We start from the raw sequence: 20,952 nt of genomic DNA on the forward strand, positions 1-20,952 counted from the left end.
CGAGTTACTCCAGCTTATTGTGTCTATCTTTGATCACAAGGAGAGCCAAACGCCATTAACCGGCACCCCTGGGACTTTGGAAGTGCCACACCAGAAGATTTTCAGGACTCTTGGACGTTACTGAATATCTGAATGCAGACAAAAATTAACTAAGAAAAATTTAACGAATGCATAAACGGATGCATTACCTGATTGAACCAGCCAGCAATGGATTAAAAGCATACAACCAGTCATACATATCCTTGTCATTGCTTGCTTGCAGAAGTATTCCACGATGCTTTGTGCACACTGCAAATGTATTAGCCGTCTGAGAAGGGAAAAATAATCATATGGTTATTTCCCAGAATCTCTAAACGCAAACGGTTTTGATTTCTTAAGAGTTTCTACTGTTAATCAAGAACAAGGAGTGTTGCGACATTGAACATGTAATAAATAAATGTTTCCCCACAACCAACTTTCACTTCTGCTTCATTTTCTTTTTGCAGATGTGAAACAAGTTCCATTTATAAGTTGGCGTGAACATTGGGAAATGTCCCACAAGATTTTTAATCAGTCTCCGAGCCACAAAGGGAGTATTTAATGCAGAGGAAAGCAGTATTTTTTTATTTAGGAATTACTTAAAGGGGTGCAGAGAGGCAGATATCCGTTGAGAGATTTTTAGATTTAGATTTAGAGATACAGCGCAGAAACAGGCCCTTCGGCCCACCGGGTCCACGCCGCCCAGCGATCCCCGCACACTAACACTATCCTACACACACTAGGGACAATTTTTACATTTGCCCAGCCAATTAACCTACATACCTGTACGTCTTTGGAGTGTGGGAGGAAACCGAAGATCTCGGAGAAAACCCACCCTGGTCACGGGGAGAACGTACAAACTCCATACAGACGGCGCCCGTAGTCAGCATCGAACCTCAGTCTCCGGCGCTGCATTCGCTGTACGGCAGCAACTCTACCGCTGCGCCACCGTGCCGCCCTACTTAAGCCAAGTAGCCAACCTTTATTGGCCTTATCAAGGTGCTGAATATTTAGCTGTGGCAACTCACTTGCAAACGCAGGTGTCACAGGTGAGAATCAAAAGAAAGGTGGTGGTATCTAGTCTCTCCATGGCCCAATTCTGTGCACCTTGCTCGCACCTGGATTAGATAGTATCAGCTACATGGAGTGTGGAGGAAGGAACTGCAGATGCTGGTTTAAACTGAAGATAGACACAATTAGCTGGAGTAACTCAGCGGGACAGGCAACATCACTGGCGAGAAGGAATGGGTGACGGCGACAGGCAGAAGGATCTCGATCCGAAATGTCTCCAGAGACGTTGCCTGTCCCGCTGAGTTACTCCAGCTCTTTGTGTCTATCTTCAGCTACAGGGAGAGGTTGGACAGACTTGGATTGTTTTCTCTGGAAGACCGGAGGTTGCGGGGAGACCTGATAGAAGTGTATAAAACTATGAGAGGCTCAGACACGGTCGACGGCCAGAACTTATCTCCCAGGGTGGAAATGTTAATCTGGAGGGCAGAGGTTTAGGATGAGCGGGGCAACGTTTAGAGTTGTGCAGGGCAAGTTTTTAATACATAGTGCGGCGATTGCCTGGAACATGCTGCCGGGTGGGTGGTGGAGGCCGATACTATGGTGACGTATAACAGGCTTTTGGATAAGCACATGGATTTGCAAGGAGTGGAGGGATATGGATTATGTGCAGGCACAGGACGGTTGGGCTTGGCATCATGGTTCTGGGCTGAAGGTCCATGCCGTGCCCTGTACTCTTCGATGTTCTACGCTCAAACAATCAGTAGCAGCTTCAGAGATTTTATTTGAATGCTCTTAGTTTGCTATATAATGGGGGCGGCAGTGAAATAGTTAGTACAGCTGCTGCCACAGAGCTCAGAGGACAGAGGTTTATGGCTTAAGGAGGTAGTCTCAAGAAGGGTCTCGACCCGAAAAGTCACCCATTCCTTCTCTCCAGAGATGCTGCCTGTCCCGCTCAGTTACTCCAGCTTTTTGTGTCCATCTTAGGTTTAAGGTTCGATGGGCAAGATTTAAAGGGAACCTAAGGGGCAACTCAAAGGGTTGTGGGTACATGGAATGAGCTGCCAGAGGGGGTAGTTGAGGCGGGTACGATAGCAGCACTTAAAAGGCACTTGGACAGGTACATGGATAAGAAAGGTTTGAAAGGATACGGGCCGAAAACGGGCAAAAGAGACTAGTTTCAATGGGGCATCTTGGTCGGCATAGAGTGGGCGGAGGGGCCTGTTTCCAAGCTGTACGGTTCTACGACTCTAAATCTTGGGATCTTATCAACTGGAAATCATCTGCAAGCTGCAAGTCTTCTCATTCACTGAGAATGTTTTGACAGTGAAGCCACATTTGCAGACTGAAGGTGCCGTTAAAATGCGTGCACATTCACAAATATTCGACACCTTTTAAAAAGTGAACTCGCTATTAAAAACAAATAGATTAGAAAGAGCAAAATGAATGAAACAGAATTGAATTAGAGCATTTAAGCCAAGAAAATGTGATTCACCCAAAACGTGCTTCTCTCCCCTGTATCCATTCCTCTGCCTTGAAATGAAGGGAGTTGCTGGAAGTTAGATAGAGCTCTAGGGGCCAGTGGAATCAAGGGATATGGGGAGAAGGCCGGCACAGGTTACTGATTGTGGATGATCAGCCACGATCACATGACAATAGACAATAGGTGCAGGAGTAGGCCATTCGGCCCTTCAAACCAGCACTGCCATTCAATGTGATCATGGCTGACCCCCTGACTCCGCTATCCTTAAGAGCTCTATCCAGCTCTCTCTTGAATGCTGGCGGTGCTGGCTCGAAGTGCCAAATGGCCTACTCCTGCACCTATTTTCTATGTTTCTATGTAATCTGTGCCTGATCTTCCCTTGGGCAAACCACCCTTTGTAACTGCAGGGAAACTAGAAGATTAATCCTCGGACTCCAACTGCAATGCACAGTTCCAGTGTTGTGCCCAAGTTCGGCATTTCCACCCTCTCGCAAAACACAATGCTGCACAATCTCGGAGAGAGAGAGATGACTTTCTATAGAACATTCTGCGCCATTACGTCTAAATGACTTTTCATTGTTTTGATTGATTGCATTAATTGAAAGATCCAGCATGGGAACTGGACCTTCCGCGCACCAAGTCCCCCACGACCATCGATCCCCCGTTCACGCTAGTTCTATGTTATCCCGCTTTTTCACCCCCCATTCCCTTCACACGAGGGGCAATTCGCAGAGGGTTAATGAACCTACGAACCCACACGTCATTGAGATGTGGAAGGAAACTGGAGCACCCGGAAAGAAACCCAGACGGTCACAGGGAGAGGGTGCAAACTCCACATAGATAGCCTCCGAGGTCAGGATCGAGCCTGGGTCCTTGGCACTGAGAGGTAACGGCTCTTCCAGCCACTGTCCACAAGGGAACGTGCACTGATAAGCAACGCCACAAATGATTGACGAGGATTTTGCCAAGACTTCAGGGCCTGAGCTGCGGGGAGAGATTGGGCAAGCTGGGACTTTATGCCTGAGAGTGTAGGAGGCTCACGGGCGATCTTAAGACCAATATAAAATCACTAAGAGAATAGATGAGGTAAATGCACCGTTATTTTCCCATGATAAGGGAATCAAGAACTAGAAGGCATGGGATTAAGGCGAGTGGGAAGAGATTTAATATGAACCTGAGGGGTAGATTTTTGCACACAGTGGCTGGTGAGAAGATAGAACAAGCTTGCAAAGGAAGTAATCAAAGTGGACATAATAACAACATTTAACCTGTTCAATGCCTGAGTTTACTCGGGGCATGGCCAATAGTGAAGAAAAAACTAGGCAGTGAACAGGTTAAAAGACATTTGGGCAGGAAAAGGATAGGAGCCAAATGCGGGTATATTGGTCTAGTTTAGACGGGACATCTTAATTGGCGTGGATGTGTTGGGCCGCAGGGCGTGTTCCTGTGCGGTACGAGTGTGTGACTGACCTTCAGCATTGCCTGCTGATCTTCACTGTACTCCACCTGAGCGGTGGACAGGTTGAGAATTCCTCGCTCCACGGGGTCCTTGTCGCTGTTGTATATGAACACATAAGGACGCCGGATAGCAACGTAGTGTTTCACCCAAGAATTGGACTGTGGCTCCATGAAGTGCAGGTACCCCTTCTTTGACACCACAGGGCTAAAGCGGGGGGGGGGGGGGGAGAAGAAATACAAATCAGTGGCGGCTTAACTTCAAGAAATTATGATCGAATCTCGGAACAGATCGAAGCTGATAAATTTGGGATTAGCAAGAGGCTGTGTTACCCAGTTCTGATCTCTTCAATGTCAGGAAGAAGGTTGAGGAATTCATTCTTCCCAGCTCTGGCCAGGTACGAGGTTTCCACTCGCGTAACCATAGGGAAGCCATCATACTCCATGCAGGGACTGGATGATCGAGAGTTGGTTTCAGGAGTCCTGGAATGTGAACACGCATTCATCTTAGACAGCAGGCTGGAAACACCGACAAGGCACTGCCACTGACGGAACGTTTATATTTATTAGTTCACCGATTGTGTTTATATTTATTAGTTCACTGATTGTCTGCTTTGGTGGCTTAGTTTAGAGATACAGCGCGGAAACAGGCCCTTCGGCCCACCCAGTCCGCGCCGACCAGTGATCCCCGCACACTAGCACTATCCCACACACTCTAGGGACAGTTTACAATCTTTACCAAAGCCAATTAACCTACAAACCAGTACATCTTTGTAGTGTTGGAGGAAACCGGAGCACCCGGAGAAAACCCACTGAGTTCACCGAGTTCCTCCAGCACTTGAGTTTTGTTCAAGATTCCATCATCTGCACTTTCTTATGTCAACATAATGACACACACACACACACACCCACACATCCCCCCAACTCACTCTTCTCCCCTCTCCTGTGGCGCAGATTATCCAAAAGCTTCAATGCACATCCCATCAGATTCAAGAACAGCTCTTGAATGGTCCTCTTGGCTCTCATGAGCTAAGGATGTATTCCCAATCTCCCAACCTACCCAGTTGTGGTCTTTGCACTTTAAACAAATTGTACTTTCTCTGTCGGTATAACACTACATACAGCACCCTGTTTTTATTCAGATGGCAAGTAAAATGAAAAATGTGCTCTTTATTAGGGTGCAGGACAAAATAATAATAAACCAAACCAAATCTCACACCGTCTTAATGTGGACATCAGTCCTTCATTGCCACTGCGGGTCCCTGTTAGCTCTGGGTGAGAGGCTTCACCACAGAATTTAAAGACAAGGCTACCATCACCTTCTCAAAAGGAAGGTCAATCAATGCTGACAATGCACACATACCGAAAATGAAAATAACATTAATAAAGTTTGGAAGTGGGAAGTTAAAACACAGCCACCACTACCTTCTATCGTTAACACTGGAAAAGGAGGTTGAATTCACGGCTGCAGATACACTCAGCTGAAGGTCAGTGAGGAAACTTTCTTTCTACAAATGCAAGTAACATCACCAAACTTTATTTGCGTGAGGAAGCAGTAGCACTGTGTTTTGAACTTACTTCTGGTCGACCGAGTTACACCTGGAGTCAGCGAGTGATGGACAGGTGGAGGAAGGGGTCAGTGTGCTGCTACTGAAGCTGGAGACAGATGCATCGCGGCCGATGGGCGAGTTCACATCCGACAGCTGAAACACACGGCAAAAGTCAGCAACCTCCTTCTGTTGCCCAACCCCGACACAGCTAAAAATGTCAAACATACTCTGAAGCAGGTCCCGACCCAAAACGTCACCTGTCCATGTTCGCCAGAGGCCTGCTCACTATAAGATTAAAACCCAACCTGCCGTGGACAATCCGAGCCAAACTCAAGCCTGAGGATTTATCTCGACCCAACCGTTCAGACATTGTAAGAAAATAACTGCAGATGCTGGTACAAATCGAAGTTATTTATTCACAAAATGCTGGAGTAACTCAGCAGGTCAGGCAGCATCTCAGGAGAGAAGGAATGGGTGACGTTTTGGGTCGAGACCCTTCTTCAGACTGATGTCAGGGGGGCGGGACAAAGGAAGGATATAGGTGGAGACAAGAAGACAGTGGGAGATCTGGGAAGGGGGAGGGGAAGAGAGGGACAGAGGAACTATCTAAAGTTGGAGAAGTCAATGGTCATACTGCTGGGCTGCAAGCTGCCCAGGCGAAATATGAGGTGCTGTTCCTCCAATTTCCGGTGGGCCTCACTATGGCACTGGAGGAGGCCCATGACAGAAAGGTCAGACTGGGAATGGGAGGGGAAGTTGAAGTGCTCAGCCACCGGGAGATCAGATTGGTTAAGGCGGACTGAGCGAAGGTGTTGAGCGAAGGTGTTGAGCGAAGCGATCGCCGAGCCTGCGCTTGGTTTCGCCGATGTAAAGAAGTTGACATCATAGACATTGGTAGGAAACAAAAACTAGTTACAGGTACGTCACTCAAGCCTCGTGACTGATCAAAAACAAAGGACATTGGGAGAATTGAGGGATGTGGGGATGGAGCACCTTATTTTAATTTAGTGTAGAGATACAGCGCGGAAATAGGCCCTTCGGCCCACCGAGTCCACGCCAACCAGCGGTCATCTGTGGAAGTCCCAAAAACTGTTGGAGGTGTTTATGAATGCATTAGTTCAAGTTGCCAGCTAGTGTCTTCCATTAACATATTAACAGTCAGTTCCACTATACCACGGTTCTCCCATACTTGCCATTAACACTTTCATTGATGTTACCTTTGTACCTTGTTGCATTCAGAGCCGAGAAGTTGCGACTTTTGTACAATGTAAGAGTAAACACAATTCCTGTTATGAACATAACAATCTACCTCACATCTGTACTTCCTCACTTGTTATCTTTTATGGTATCTAAATGTCCTGCTGTACCGACTTAACTTTAGAGTCGTGATACGGCCTTTGTCTGAGACACCTCTCCCTTTGTGCAAGTAAAGCTCACTGCTGATGGCTAATCTTATAGTTCCTCGAGTCTTATTAAAGGGTTGACTTCGTCACATCCCGCACACCAACACTATCCTGCACGCACTGGGGACAATTTGCAATTTTACCAAGCCAATTAACCTACAAACGTGTACGTCTTTGGAGTGTGGGAGGAAACCGGAGCTCCCAAAGAAAACCCAGCAGGTCACGGGGAGAACGTACAAACTCCGTACAGACAGCACCTGTAGTCAGGATTGAACCCGGGTCTCTGGTGCTGTGAGGCAGCAACTCTACCGCTGCGCCACTTTGCCACCACATCTCTGGAGAACATGTGTCTAACCTACTGGGTTATGCCAGCACTTTATGTCCTTTTGTGCAAACCAGCATCTGCAGTTCCTTGCTTCCACAAGGTGAGCTGGTGCTTACCTTACTGTCACTGAAGCTGCTGCAGACTTGGTTCAGTTCCTTGTTAAAGGTATGTGTTAGAAGTCGCAGGCACTGAAACAGAGAGATTGTTGCACATCAACAACAGGCCAACCAGGTATAAAACAGGTCAACGCTACTGGTAAACACAGAATACTTGGCTACAGAATCAGAGCATCAATAAATATTTTTTTGCTATTTGCAAACCGAGAGGAAGCTAAAGTTGGCGGCACGGTGGCGCAGCGGTGGAGTTGCTGCCTTACAGCGAATGCAGCGCCGGAGACTCAGGTTCGATCCTGACTACGGGCGCCGTCTGTACGGAGTTTGTATGTTCTCCCCGTGACCTGCGTGGGTTTTCTCCAAGATCTTCGGTTTCCTCCCACACTCCAAAGACGTACAGGTATGTAGGTTAATTGACTGGGTAAATGTAAAAAATTGTCCCTAGTGTGTGTAGGATAGTGTTAATGAGCGGGGATCGCTGGGCGGCGCGGACCCGGTGGGCCGAAGGGCCTGTTTCCACGCTGTATCTCTAAATCTAAAATCTAAAAATCTAAAGTGCAATCAGGCCTACAACCGATATTCTGGGCTATCGGAGCAGAGAAATGCTTTTGCTTTCCGAACAAATGTATATGTGGATCAAACACACAAACTAACACAAGTTGCATATTGCTTTTATAAAGCACTGCCGCAAAATGCAGCTGCTAACTCCTCAACCTCTTTCGGAATGTTGTTATTGTATCTACTTTTAGAGTATCACCTACGCCACAGTGGCATGGCAGACAGCTCTGGTCATATGGTATAAGAAAATAACTGCAGATGCTGGTACAAATCGATTTATTCACAAAATGCTGGAGTAACTCAGCAGGTCAGGCAGCATCTCGGGAGAGAAGGAATGGGCATATGGTTATGGGTTCAAATCCCAGAGCAGAGGGTTGAGCACAAATGTCGAGGCTGGTGCCCCAGTGCAAGGCTCAAATAGTACAGCAATGCCAGGGATAAGATGAGAGGGGTAACTTTAAAGGAGATGCGCAGGGCAAGTGTTATTTTACACAGAGGGCAGTGAGTGTCAGGAATAAGCTGCCAGAGGTGATGGTAGAGGCAGATACAATAGTGGCGCTTAAGAGAGGTTTTTGGATAGGGAGGGATATGGATAACGTGCAGGCAGGTAAGAGTTGGGCTAGGCATCATATTCAGCACAGACATTGTGGGCCAAAGGGCCTGTTCCTGTGCCAAACCGTTCCATGTCTATCGTCTATTTCTCTGAAATTGTCTATTCCTCTGAATGCATTCAAGAGAGAGCTAGATAGAGCTCTTAAGGATAGCGGAGTCAGGGGGTATGGGGAGAAGGCAGGAACGGGGTACTGATTGAGAATGATCAGCCATGATCACATTGAATGGCGGTGCTGGTTCAAAGGGCGAATGGCCTACTCCTGCACCTATTGTCTATTGTCATGTGCTATGTTTCATAAGAGCAGTAAATGTCTGTCTTCTCAGCAACAGGTAACGGTCTCCATTACATCACCTCCAAGAAGAGCAAAGGGGATCTAACCCTTTTGTCTGGACCAATTTTTATCCCTCGCTCAACATCATCTAATCATATTATCTGTAGGAAAAAAACTGCAGATGCTGGTTTAAAATCGAAGGTAGACAGAAAATGCTGGAGTAACTCAGAGGGTCAGGCAGCATCTCGGGAGAGAAGGAATGGGTGACGTTTCGGGTCGAGACCCTTCTTTAGACTGATGGAGGGTCTTGACCCGAAACGTCACCCATTCCTTCTCTCCCGAGATGCTGCCTGACCCGCTGAGTTACTCCAGCATTTTGTGTCTACCTTAAATCATATTATCTGGTCATTATCTGTAATAAAAATGAACTGCAGATGCTCGTTTATACCAAAAATAGACACAAAGTGCATGCGTAACTCAGCGGGCCAGGCAGCATCCCTGGAGATGGGACCCTTCTTCAGACTGTTTGTAGGGGGCTACAATTGGCCTGAAGAAGGATTGTAGCCTTTTTCAAATCAGTCTGAAGGGTTGTAGCCCCTGCAATCAGTCTGAACGAGTGTCCCGACCTGAAACGTCACCAATCCATCCTTCCAGATGCTGCCTGACCCTCCGAGTTACTCCAGCACTTTGTGTCAACCATCCCGTTTATTATGGGAACAATGAAGGCAACAATTGTTTGGAACTCGTATCGTTCTTTCTCTTGACGGACTCCACAAGGGGGGAGGTCATCACGGTACCGTACCTTGGTCGCCAGCTCCTTCTCGCGGTCCACCAGACTCTGGATGTCCGCAGAGTCGTACCCACTGCTCTCGCTGGGGGTGACCGCACTCTCGAAGGTGGTGGTGGATATCTGGGAGGAGATGCTGGTGGAGTTGCTGAGCGTGCCGCTGCTCATACTCGGAGAGATGGAGTCGCAGAGAGACTTGGGAGGCGTTTCACCCAGCGTCTCCCTCAGCAGCAGCAGATGGCGTGTCCGCTCAACCTGGGCAAATTGGACCAGAGATAAAAATCTGCACAGCACAGAACTGGGAATCAGGAGCAAGTGGGGCAATGGAGTCTTTATCTGGCTGATGGGACCGATTAAAGACCAATGCAAAATGCTTAAAACCCATCCAGAATTCTCTCCTGAAAGACACTGCAGGTAATTTGCATATTTTCAGCGTACCCCTTTTTCCAAATTATTCCAATTTTACAGTGCCGTTCAGCCTGAAGAATAGCGCGATAGTGCAGTGGGTGGTGCACTAATCCTGACCTTTGGGGCAGCGTGTGTGGAGTTTGCACGTCCTCTCTGTGACCTGTTGGCTTCCCCCCAATGCACTGGTGTTCTCCCACTTCCCAAGGCTGGGTTGGTGGGTTAAATGACAACTGTAAATTACCCCTTTGATTCAACTTGACCAAACACTGATATTGAACAAGTGAACTACTGTAATTTTCCCCTGTGCTGACAGAACTCTACAGGTCCCTAGGATTACTTAGGTCCCGGTCCTCTTGCCCAGAGTTCCACATCACACTGATCTGACTTTCCAGCATTGACTCCATCTACACTTGACACGACCTTTGAAAAGCGGCCAACATTATCAAAGACGTGTCTCACCCCGGTCATTCCTTCTTCTCCCCGCTCCCGACCGGCAGGAGGTACAGAAGCTTGAAAGCGCGCACCACCAGACTCAGGAACAGCTTCCTCCCCTCTGTTATTCGGCTTCTGAATGGTACTTCCATAACCTCGGGTACTGTCCAATTCACCTCTACCCCATTGCGGACATTAGACTTTGTCTATGGAAATGGTGCGCTTCAATGCCGAGAACTATATTCTGCACCAAAGATACTAGAGGAACAAGATGAACCACTCCGTTGAAATCGCCTATACTGAAGTGTAGTACGCAAAGGAGCCATTTTAGTAAGCAAAACCCGCCGTTCGTTATGCCTCTCGCAGTGTAATCAGTGTTTTGGGGGAACAGTGTGTGTGATGATACCATTAAAATGCAGAATATATCTCATCTATCAATTAAGATATTTTTGTTGTTTTTCTTTTAAAATGTTTCTGCAAGTTTCTGCAAGTTTCTGCCTACTAAAATGGCGCCGTGATATACTACGGTTTTTAGGGTCGCGTGGTCTATCTTGTTCCTCTAGTATCTTTGTTCTCGAGTTTGACTTGCCTGGATTTATGTGTGGTATATCTGATCGGATTGGATAGCATACAAAACAAAGCTTTACACTGCATCTCAGTACATGTGACAATAATAATAAGCCTAAAACTCGGTATGCATGACTATAATAAACCTATAGCTACCCCCAATAGGGGCCACAGACCTCCCCAGATCCCTAGACCTGGGGATCAGACCTCACTAGATCCCCAGTACAGGAGGTCAGATCTCTCAGATCGCCAGCTCTGGAAGCCACACCACCCCACATCCCCAGGCCTGGGCTCAGGCAGTTTGGACGTTACCTCATGCAGGAGGTCCAGTTTCTCCAGCTCCCACTGGTGCTCCAGGATGAGACTGTCTCCACGGGGCCTCCATCCCGCCAGATTCTCCTCTCCTCTCACATAGGCAACTGAGGTATCTAAAATTTTTCTTCGCCTTCTTTGCATCCCTGGAACATATCAGAGCATTACTCCACCCAGTGGTCCAGTCTACACGAACACCCGCACCCGTCGCTTTGAGAAGAGTTTTCAGGCACACACCACTGCCTCATAAATTAAAACATTTTTCCCACATTAAACCATAAATGCCCCGAGTTGCTTTGCATTTGAGAGTGGGGTGCATGGTTCCTGAAAGCAGCAAATCAAGTGGACAGGGCGGTGAAGAAGGCGTTTGACATGCCTGCCTTCAATGAGAATGATATTGAGCACAAAGGTTGGGAGGTCATGATGCAGCTGTACAAGTCACTGATGAGACCGTGCGCAGTTCTGTTGGCACAGCTACAGGATGTCATTACATTGGAAAGGGTGCAGAAGACATTCACCAGGATGTTATCTGGGGTTGTAGGCTTGAGCTTTAGGGAGAGGTTGGATAGGCTGGGACATTTTCCTTCGGAGCGTAGGAGACTGATGTGCGTCCTTATTAACAAGGACATGAGGAACATGGATAAAGTGAACGCTCAATTTTTTTCTCTCCTAAGGATAGAGGACTCTAAAACTAGAGGACATTGGCTTGAGGCAAGAGGGGTGAGATTAAAGAGGGACCTGAAGGGCAACCTTTCCACTCAGAGGGTAGTCCGTGTCTGGAATGAGCTGCCATAGGAAGCTATACGAGCGGATACAATTATGACTTTTAAAAGACATTTAGATAGCAATATGAATGGGAAGTGTTTAGAGGAACACGAGCCAAATGCAGGCAAATGGAACTTGCCCATGAACTTGGTCAGCATGGATAATAGACAATAGACAACAGCTGCAGGAGGAGGCCATTCGGCCCTTCGAGCCAGCACCACCATTCAATGTGATCATGGCTGATCATTCTCGATCAGTACCCTGCTCCCCGTTAATGTGGGCTGATGGGCCTGTTTCCATGCTGTACAGCTCTATGACTCAACTTAATGATGTGTTACGTGCAGAGGCAAGGTGACACGGCTGGCAGATGCCATCCTTCAATGTACCACAAAATGCTGGAGTAACTCAGCGGCTCAGGCAGCATCTCTGGAGAGAAGGAATGGGTGACCTTTTGGGTCGAGACCTTTCTGAAGAAGGGTCTTGACCCGAAACATCACCCATTCCTTCTCTCCAGAGACGCCGCCTGACCCTCTGAGTTACTCCAGCATTTTGTGACACCTTCAATTTGTACCAGCATCTGCAGTTATTTTCCTGTACATCCTTCAATGTACAGTGAGCTGGGTTCAGGCCTGACTCCTGGTGCTGTCTGAGTGCAGTCTGCACGTTCTCTCTCCACCTGCGCAGTCCACACATTGTTATCAGGCAACTGAACCATCCTGCCAACTACAAGAGAGCAGTTCTGAACTTCTACCTTCCCTCGGGCTATCTTTGATCAGACTTTGTCTTGCGCTAAATGTTATTCACGTTATTCCCTTTGTCACGTATCCGTACACTGTGGATGGCTCGATTGTAATCACCCATCGTCTTTCCGCTGACTGGTTGGCGCCAAACACCTTTTCACTGTACCTCGGTACACATGACCAGAAACTAAACTCCCTCCCCCTGCTCCCCTGCCGCGCGCTGTCCGCACATTCTTCCTGCGACCGCGTGGGCTTCATCCCACATCCCACAGACGGGATGAGATCGCCCTTGGCATGCAGGTGGGTGACGGAATCTTGATGGGAAGGTTTGGAGAATAAAGTCGGGTCAGTCTACAAGAGGGCTTGGAGAGTTGAGGGGGAGATTTTAGTTGAATCGAGGACATAACATGGACTTTAATAGTTTGAGGTGATGACTGAGGGTTGGTGGGATGTGGGTCCAGTGCAGACAAATGGGGCTAGAGCAGATGAGCATTTTGGTGGTGTGTGGCTCCACGACTCACCTTCATGGCAACTAGCAAAGTGCTAAAAATGCTGGCTGTGCCTGAGGTTCCTTCGCCTTGAGGAAAGACACCTGTAAACCCAAGCATGTGCAGGAAGGAACTGCAGATGCTGGTTTATATTGAAGATCCACACAAAATGCTAGAGTAACTCAGCAGGTCAGGCAGCATCCGTAGAGAAAAGGTATAGGTGACGTTTCGGGTGGGAACCCTTCTTCCTTTAGAAAGATGAGGGGAAACCGGAGGCGGGAAAGGCCCAGAGAAATCCGGCCCCGATTTGTTCTGGCCTTTTCTTGCCTCCGTCTCCCACCACCTCCCACCACCCCCCCCCCCCCCCCCCGCCCTCCACCCCCCCACCCCTCACCTCACCACTTCTAGCTTTCAGTCTGAAGAAGAGTTCCGGCTTGAAACGTCACCTACTCCTTTTCTCCAGATGCTGCCCGGTCCAGCATTTTGTGTCTGTCTTCAGTAAACCCAAGCAGTTTTGATCATGTGGCGGCTCCAACCAAAACTGTGTGCAGGTTAATACCACAGAGCAGTAATCTGCAATAACTAAGATGAGAAATCATGCACTTACCAGGGCTGCCTGTGTCCGACATTTTACATAGACTAAGCTCATAAATCCCACTTATTCGGTTACTGAAATAAAACAAAGAAAAACAGCTTGTTAGTTTTGTTTGCATCCTTACTATCTGCCCGCACAATCTACAGCATTTTACATTTGCAACCACAATTCATTTTATCAAACATAGCTCAGTGTCCATTTACATATGTGTAAAATTCTCAAGTAAAGCGGCCTAGTGGTAGAGTTGTTGCCACGCTGCGCCATAGATTCGGGTTCGATCCTGACTACAGGTGCCGTCTGTACACAGTTTGTACATTCTCCGCGTAACCCCATGGGATTTCCACTGGTGCTCCAGTCTCCCCCCACACTCCAAAGACCTGTGCGTTTGGCCTTGGTAAAATTGCAAATTGTTCCTAGTGTGTACCAGCGTAATGGGGATCGCTGGATGGCGTGGGCTCGCTAGGCCGAAGAGCCTGTTTCTGCGCTGTATCTCTAAACTCCATACGAAAGCGATCAATACCATTTCCCCCATTCCAATTTACTAACGACAGCACTTTTAAACCCCATTGTGATTTTGAGCCTACCAGTCGGGTGTCTTTGCGTAGCCACTGCCAAACAGGTTACGCAGGGATCGTGGAGGCGAGATCTTGGCATCCCGGGAGTAGAAGACCATGCAGATATCTTTGGTGATGATCGCTGGCTGAATACAATGGTCCAGCTGCAAGTTGAAAGGGTGGAGAAAATCATTACAATCAGGAGCGCAGCCAAAATACCAGCAGCTCAAAGTCTGATACAAGTGACTCCAAAACTTTGTTCCAATCAAGTCAATAGCACTCAATGCCAAAAGTGGAACAGAGGGAACAATATCATCACCTATCCACCCAACCCTAGACATGGTTTCATTTCGCTCCGACCATCAGGAAGGTTCTTGGAGCCTGAAACCTCTGACCACCAGTCTCAAGGAGAGCTTCGTCCAAACAACCATCAAGCTCTTTGACACTTCACAACACAAACCTCAGCAACATGAACGTCTAAGGACCGTCTTTGGTTGCCCTGAGGAGTTTGGTTTTTGCGCTAGTTATCACTGTTATTAACGACTGAATTTTTCAAAATTATATTTTGTGTATTGCACTCACAGCCCTGTTCAGCTGTTGTAAGAACCTCAATGTTCCATTGTCTTTACATACACACTCTTGACACAACCATCATTCATGTTGTGCATTTAGTCTGAGTGACTGAGGAAGAACTCCTCTTCCTATAATCTCAACATTTTGAATCCCTTCTGATAACATAGACCTACTGTAATTAAATATAACCTGGTAATATGTGTCTGCATTGAAACAGAGATGGTCTGCTTGTAAATGGGGAGGATCAAGCCTAACCTCCATCTCCAACCTCCACACAAAGGCAACCGGAGGTAAGCACCAACATAATCCCAGACTAATAACAACATGCATTTCGCGTAAGCCGTTGAACTAGGGGTAAGAGATACGGTGCGGGTGGCCATACTAAACAAATAATAAACCAATCTGAGGGTTCACAAAAAGCTGGAGTAACTCAGCGGGTCAGGCAGCATCTCAGGAGAGAAGGAATGGGTGACGTTTCGGGTCGAGACCCTTCTTCAGACTGATGTCAGGGGAGGGGGCGGGACAAAGAAAGGATGTAGTTGGAGACTGGAAGACAGTGGGAGAACTGGGAAGGAAGGGAGAGGGGAAGAGAGGGACAGAGGAACTATCTAAAGTTGGAGAAGTCAATGTTCATACCGCTGGGCTGCAAGCTGCCCAAGCGAAATATGAGGTGCTATTCCTCCAATTTGCGGTGGGCCTCACTATGACAATGGAGGAGGCCCATGACAGAAAGGTCAGACTAGGAGTGGGAGGGGGAGTTGAAGTGCTCAGCCACCGGGAGATCAGGTTGGTTAAGGCGGACTGAGCGAAGGTGTTGAGCGAAACGATCGCCGAGCCTGCATATGGTCTCGCCGATGTAGAGAAGTTGACATCTGGAACAGCGGATACAATAGATGAGGTTGGAGGAGGTGCAGGTGAACCTCTGCCTCACCTGGAAAGATTGTTTGGGTCCTTGGATGGAGTCGAGGGGGGAGGTAAAGGGACAGGTGTTGCATCTCCTGCGGTTGCAGGGGAAAGTGCCTGGGGAGGGGGTGGTTTGGGTGGGAAGGGACGAGTGGACCAGGGAGTTACGGAGGGAACGGTCTCTGCGGAAAGCAGAAAGGGGAGGAGATGTTTACAATAGATGAGGTTGGAGGAGGTTCAGGGAAGCCAATACCAATATTGTCACTTTTGTTACAAATCTGAACCATCCTACCGCAACTGGAGAGCCGTCCTGAACTACTATCCACCTCATTGGTGACCCTTGGATTATCTTTGATCTGACTTTACTGGCTTTACCTTGCACGAATCGTTATTCCCGTTATCATGTATCTGTACACTGTGGATGGCTCAATTGTAAACATGTATTGTCTTTCCGCTGACTGGTTAGCACGCAAAAAAAGCTTTTCACTGTACCTCGGTACACGAGACAATAAACTAAACAACTCAAATATCATTTAACACTCAATTTTCCTGTGCCCATTGGAGTTAAACATACTGTATCCTTTGTACCAGGTGTGGACTCCTATACATTGGTGAGACCAAACGTAGACTGGGCAATCGTGTCGCTGAACACCTTTGCTCAGTCTGCCTGGACCTACCTGATCACCTGGTTGCCAAACACTTTAATTCCCCATCCCATTCCCACATTGACCTTTCTGTCCTGGGCCTCCTCCATTGTCAGTGAGGTCAAACGCAAATTGGAGGAACAGCACCTCATATTTCGCTTGGGCAGCTTACAACCCAGTGGTATGAATAGATTCCTCTAACTTCAAGTAACTCTTGCATCCCCACTCTCTCGTCCCTACCCCACCCTAGTCATTGTCGCCTTGATGAGTTTCATTGTCTGTAACTCTTTTTCACCTAGCCCACAGGTACCAATGGCCTGTTTCCTTTATCATCGTTACTTATTTGCATATCTTTCAATTATCTGTGCTATATCTCTCTGTATCACTATCTATATCCCTCGCAGGTATCACAAAATGCTGGAGTAACTCAGCGGGTCAGGCAGCATCTCAGGAGAGAAGGAATGGGTGACGTTTCGGGTCGAGACCCTTCTTCCATCAGTCTGAAGGGTCTCGACCCAAAACGTCACCCATTCCTTCCCTCCTGAGACGCTGCCTGACCCGCTGAGTTACTCCAATATTTTGTGTCACCTTCGGTTTGTACCAGCATCTGCAGTTATTGTCCTACACACCTATATCTCTCGATTCACTTTTCCCTGACTCTCAGTCTGAAGAAGGGTGGTGACCCATAACATTAACTAATCCTGTTCTCCAGAGATGCTGTCTGACCCGCTGAGTTACTGTGTGTATCTTTGGAGTGATACATTGGCAGTGGATTTTATCTGATCGCCCTTGATTTGTGTTCAACTATTCCTTATCCCTGGACCTTTCCTGCGTTTACACAGATGTTAAACAAGTCTGAATTGAAGCAGCAACGAGTGAAGAGTTTAGAAGCAGCTGGGCAGACCAACCTCCAGGTATGCTGAAAGAGTCATGTAGATTCGTTCCCCACATGGAGTCACTCGGTTCAGAAGGAGGGAATTGTGCAAGGAGCTATCCCAAACAGCCTCGAACCGATAAAAACTTCTGAGGGGAACAAAGATAATGATAGGAAAAATGAGTTTTGTTCGTGAAGAAATACGTCACACAGAAACTTACAGTTAGAGCACTGGGTATGAATTTATTCTACACAAAATACGAATTAAGTTACAAACGGGAAAGTCATTTAACAAGTTAGAGTATTCATGGGTGCAAGAAGATACCTAAACACATCTTTGAATTGTCGTTGAAAACTCTTGGCACACTTTTAATTTTTTTTTAAACATGGACACTTTGCATGAAAACAATTTATGGTTTAAATACATTTATTTGTACTGTGAATGCAACTGTGTGCAGCCAACGTAATCAAGGACATTTACACCCCAATCATCCCCTCTTCTCCCTCTCCTGTCGGACTAAAGATACAAACTCTTATAAGCACGTACCACCAGATTTAGGAACAGCTTTTTCTCCAGTGTTATCAGACTACTAAACGGTCCTCTCATGAACTAAGGGTATAGCTTCAATCTTCCAACCTACCTCATAAGACCCATGCACTTTTAAAATCTGCACGCTCTCTGTAACTGTAATGTTCTAATGCTGAAACAGTGGTGTTTTTCTCTTTGCATTACCTGTACTTGTGTACAGCTTGTTTGTACTCATGTGGGGGAAAGAACTGCAGATGCTGGTTTAAATCTGAAGAAGGGTCTCACCCGAAACGACACCCGTTCCTTCTCTCCAGAGATGTCGCCTGTCCCGCTGAGTTACTCCAGCATTTTGTGTCTACCTTTGATTGTACTCACGTATGGTATGATTTGACTAAATGGCACGCAGGGAAAATGTTCCCAATGTTGGGGGGGGGGGGGGGGAGTCCAGAACCAGGGGTCAGAGTCTAAGAATAAAGGGGAAGCCGTTTAAAACTAAGATGAGAGAAAACTTTTTCACCCAGAGAGTTGTGAATTTGTGGAATTCTCTGCCACAGAGGGCAGTGGAGGCCAATTCACTGGATGAATTTAAAAGAGAGTTAGATAGAGCTCTAGGGGCCAGCGGAATCAAGGGATATGGGGGAGAAGGCAGGCACGGGTTACTGATTGTGGATGATCAACCATGATCACAATGAATGGCGGTGCTGGTTCGAAGGGCCAAATGGCCTCCTCCTGCACCTATTTTCTATGTTTCTAAACAAAGTTTTTCACTGTATCTCAGTAAAGGTGACAATTATAAACAAGTACCAGGGTGTGTTTCATTGTGGATCTATGGCCTTATCATTATGTTCTGTGGTGGCTTTCTTTGGCGACTATTCCGGGCGTGTACAGCGGCGGGGCGGGGCGAGCAGCGGGGCGGGGCGAGGGGCAGGGCGAGAGGCGAGGCATGTGTTTTGCGGAAAAATGGGAGGTGAAATCGGAAATGAAATAAGAAAGTGGAAACTTTCCGCCAAATTCGGAAGGGTTGGGAGGTCTGGAACATAGATTACAACTACAACCGATTACTCAAATAGAGAAGCACTAGATGGACAGTCAGTGAGAGAAGACAGAGTAAATATATTGTACCTTGATGACCACTTAAAGTGCCTTGAAGACTATGAAGACAGAAATTACCAGAGAGATGATGAAAGGTTAGGTCAAGTAATTCAAAAGATCACTTGACCAACGATACCCTAAAGACCCATTAAATTAGTTTCACTTCCCCACTCCCTCTTCAGAATCCCATAATTCTTTTCCAAGAGGATATCTAATTTGCTTTTGAAAGGTAGTATCGAATCCACTTCCATCACTCTTTCCCGAAGGCAATGCTTTGCCCTATCATTGCACTCTTTGCGTAACCAGGAAAATTATTTGCAGGTGACATCACTGGAGGAATCCTCTGGAGAACTGCTTATAAAGGTAAACAAACGCCTGAGGTGACATCATTTGTACCACTGGAGGAAAGGAAAAGGTGACGTCTCGGGTTGAGACCCTACTTCAGCCACCTTTTCTCCACAGATGGATGCTGCCTGTTGCTCTGAAATACTCCAGCATTTTGTGTTTAATTTTGGTGTAAGCAAGCATCTGCAGTTCCTTCTTACGCATTTGCACTAAATGTTGTCTTTGGACATTTTTGTGATACTCTTACGGATTGAGTCATTTCATGAATTCACAATCCAACGGACATGAAAAGTATAAATATAACAATGACATTTCACAAAAGAAGGCGATTTACAGAAATAAAATGTGGGGGAGGGGGGGACTATAATTTATTATATTCAGAACGCTTGCACACACCCATTTTCAAATGACAATCATTTGTGTTAAAAAAAGAATCTAATGGAAATATTATTTTCAAGGTGACTAAATCGCTTTTAAACAATAAATGTTCCAACTTCGTGAAATACCCCGACCCAATCTTTCTTTCCTATACCCCTCCCAGTCACCCTACCTCTCTCCTCTCCTTCATACACTCATCTCCCATCCCCGAGTCCCTTTATTCCCCCACTTTCTTCTCCCCCTTTTCACCCATATCCCTCTCACCAGCTTTACATTTTACTGAGAGAGCTAGATAGAGCTCTTAAGGATAGCAGAGTCAGGGGGTATGGGGAGGCAGGCAGGAACGGGGTACTGATTGAGAATGATCAGCCATGGTCACATTGAATGGTGGTGCTGGGTCGAAGGGCCGAATGGCCTACTCCTGCACCGATTGTCTATTGCTCTCCCCTTCTCATCTGACACCTTTTGTCTCCTTTTCACCTCTGGCCTTTGTCATTTCACCCACCTGCTAATCAACCCCCCCTCACCTATATCCATCTGTCAGTTACCAGGTAGACATAAAATGCTGGAGTAACTCAGCGGGACAGGCAGCATCTCGGGAGAGAAGGAATGGGTGACGTTTCGGGTCGAGACCCTTTTTCAGACTGATGCTTTTTTTTTCCTACACATCCTACCAGACTTCATCCCACCCCCATCTCTCCTTTTCAACATTCTCCCCCCCCACGTCAATCTGAAGAAAAGTCCCGAACCGAAACATCATCAGTCCATTCCTTCCCCAGACGTTGCCTGATCTGTTGAGTTCCTCCAGCAGTTTGTGTTTTGCTCAAGGTTTCAGCATCTGCAGTTTTTTACGAATACATACTATCATTTCTTGTGCACTATATGAAGCTGATGTGAATCTCTTTCAAACTAGTTTATATATGTTAGACACAAAAAGCTGGAGTAACTCAGCGGGTCAGACAGCATCTCTGGAGAAAAATAATAGGTGACGTTTCGGGTCGAGACCCAATCTCAAGAAGGGTCTCGACCAGAAACGACTCCTATTCCTTTTCTCCAGAGATGCTGTCTGACCCGCTGAGTTATTCCATCTTTTTGTGTCTATCTGGTTTAAAACAGCATCTGCAGTTCCTTCCTACAGTTTATGAATGTTTATGGCTTGGCTGTTTTAT

General features: G+C 47.0%; 1 protein-coding gene across 12 annotated transcripts in view; it reads right to left on the reverse strand.

Moving 5' to 3' along the window:
* The window catches only part of kif1b (kinesin family member 1B), a 271,960-nt gene that overhangs the window by 6,277 nt on the left and 244,731 nt on the right, over window positions 1-20,952 (reverse strand). For 11 of the 12 annotated variants that reach the window (XM_078425318.1, XM_078425314.1, XM_078425310.1 and 8 more), the window contains 10 exons: window positions 17,474-17,588; window positions 14,476-14,609; window positions 13,904-13,965; window positions 11,304-11,449; window positions 9,600-9,839; window positions 7,359-7,430; window positions 5,543-5,667; window positions 4,298-4,447; window positions 3,980-4,172; window positions 189-307 (listed from right to left, as the gene is read on the reverse strand). In XM_078425318.1, the coding sequence (XP_078281444.1) occupies window positions 189-307; window positions 3,980-4,172; window positions 4,298-4,447; window positions 5,543-5,667; window positions 7,359-7,430; window positions 9,600-9,839; window positions 11,304-11,449; window positions 13,904-13,965; window positions 14,476-14,609; window positions 17,474-17,588 (1,356 nt within the window). The remainder of the gene's footprint in view (window positions 1-188; window positions 308-3,979; window positions 4,173-4,297; window positions 4,448-5,542; window positions 5,668-7,358; window positions 7,431-9,599; window positions 9,840-11,303; window positions 11,450-13,903; window positions 13,966-14,475; window positions 14,610-17,473; window positions 17,589-20,952) is intronic. The other variant, XM_078425312.1, reaches the window with a different exon arrangement.

Source organism: Rhinoraja longicauda, chromosome 30 (assembly GCF_053455715.1).
Source record: "Rhinoraja longicauda isolate Sanriku21f chromosome 30, sRhiLon1.1, whole genome shotgun sequence".
Taxonomy (NCBI): Eukaryota; Metazoa; Chordata; class Chondrichthyes; order Rajiformes; family Arhynchobatidae; genus Rhinoraja; species Rhinoraja longicauda.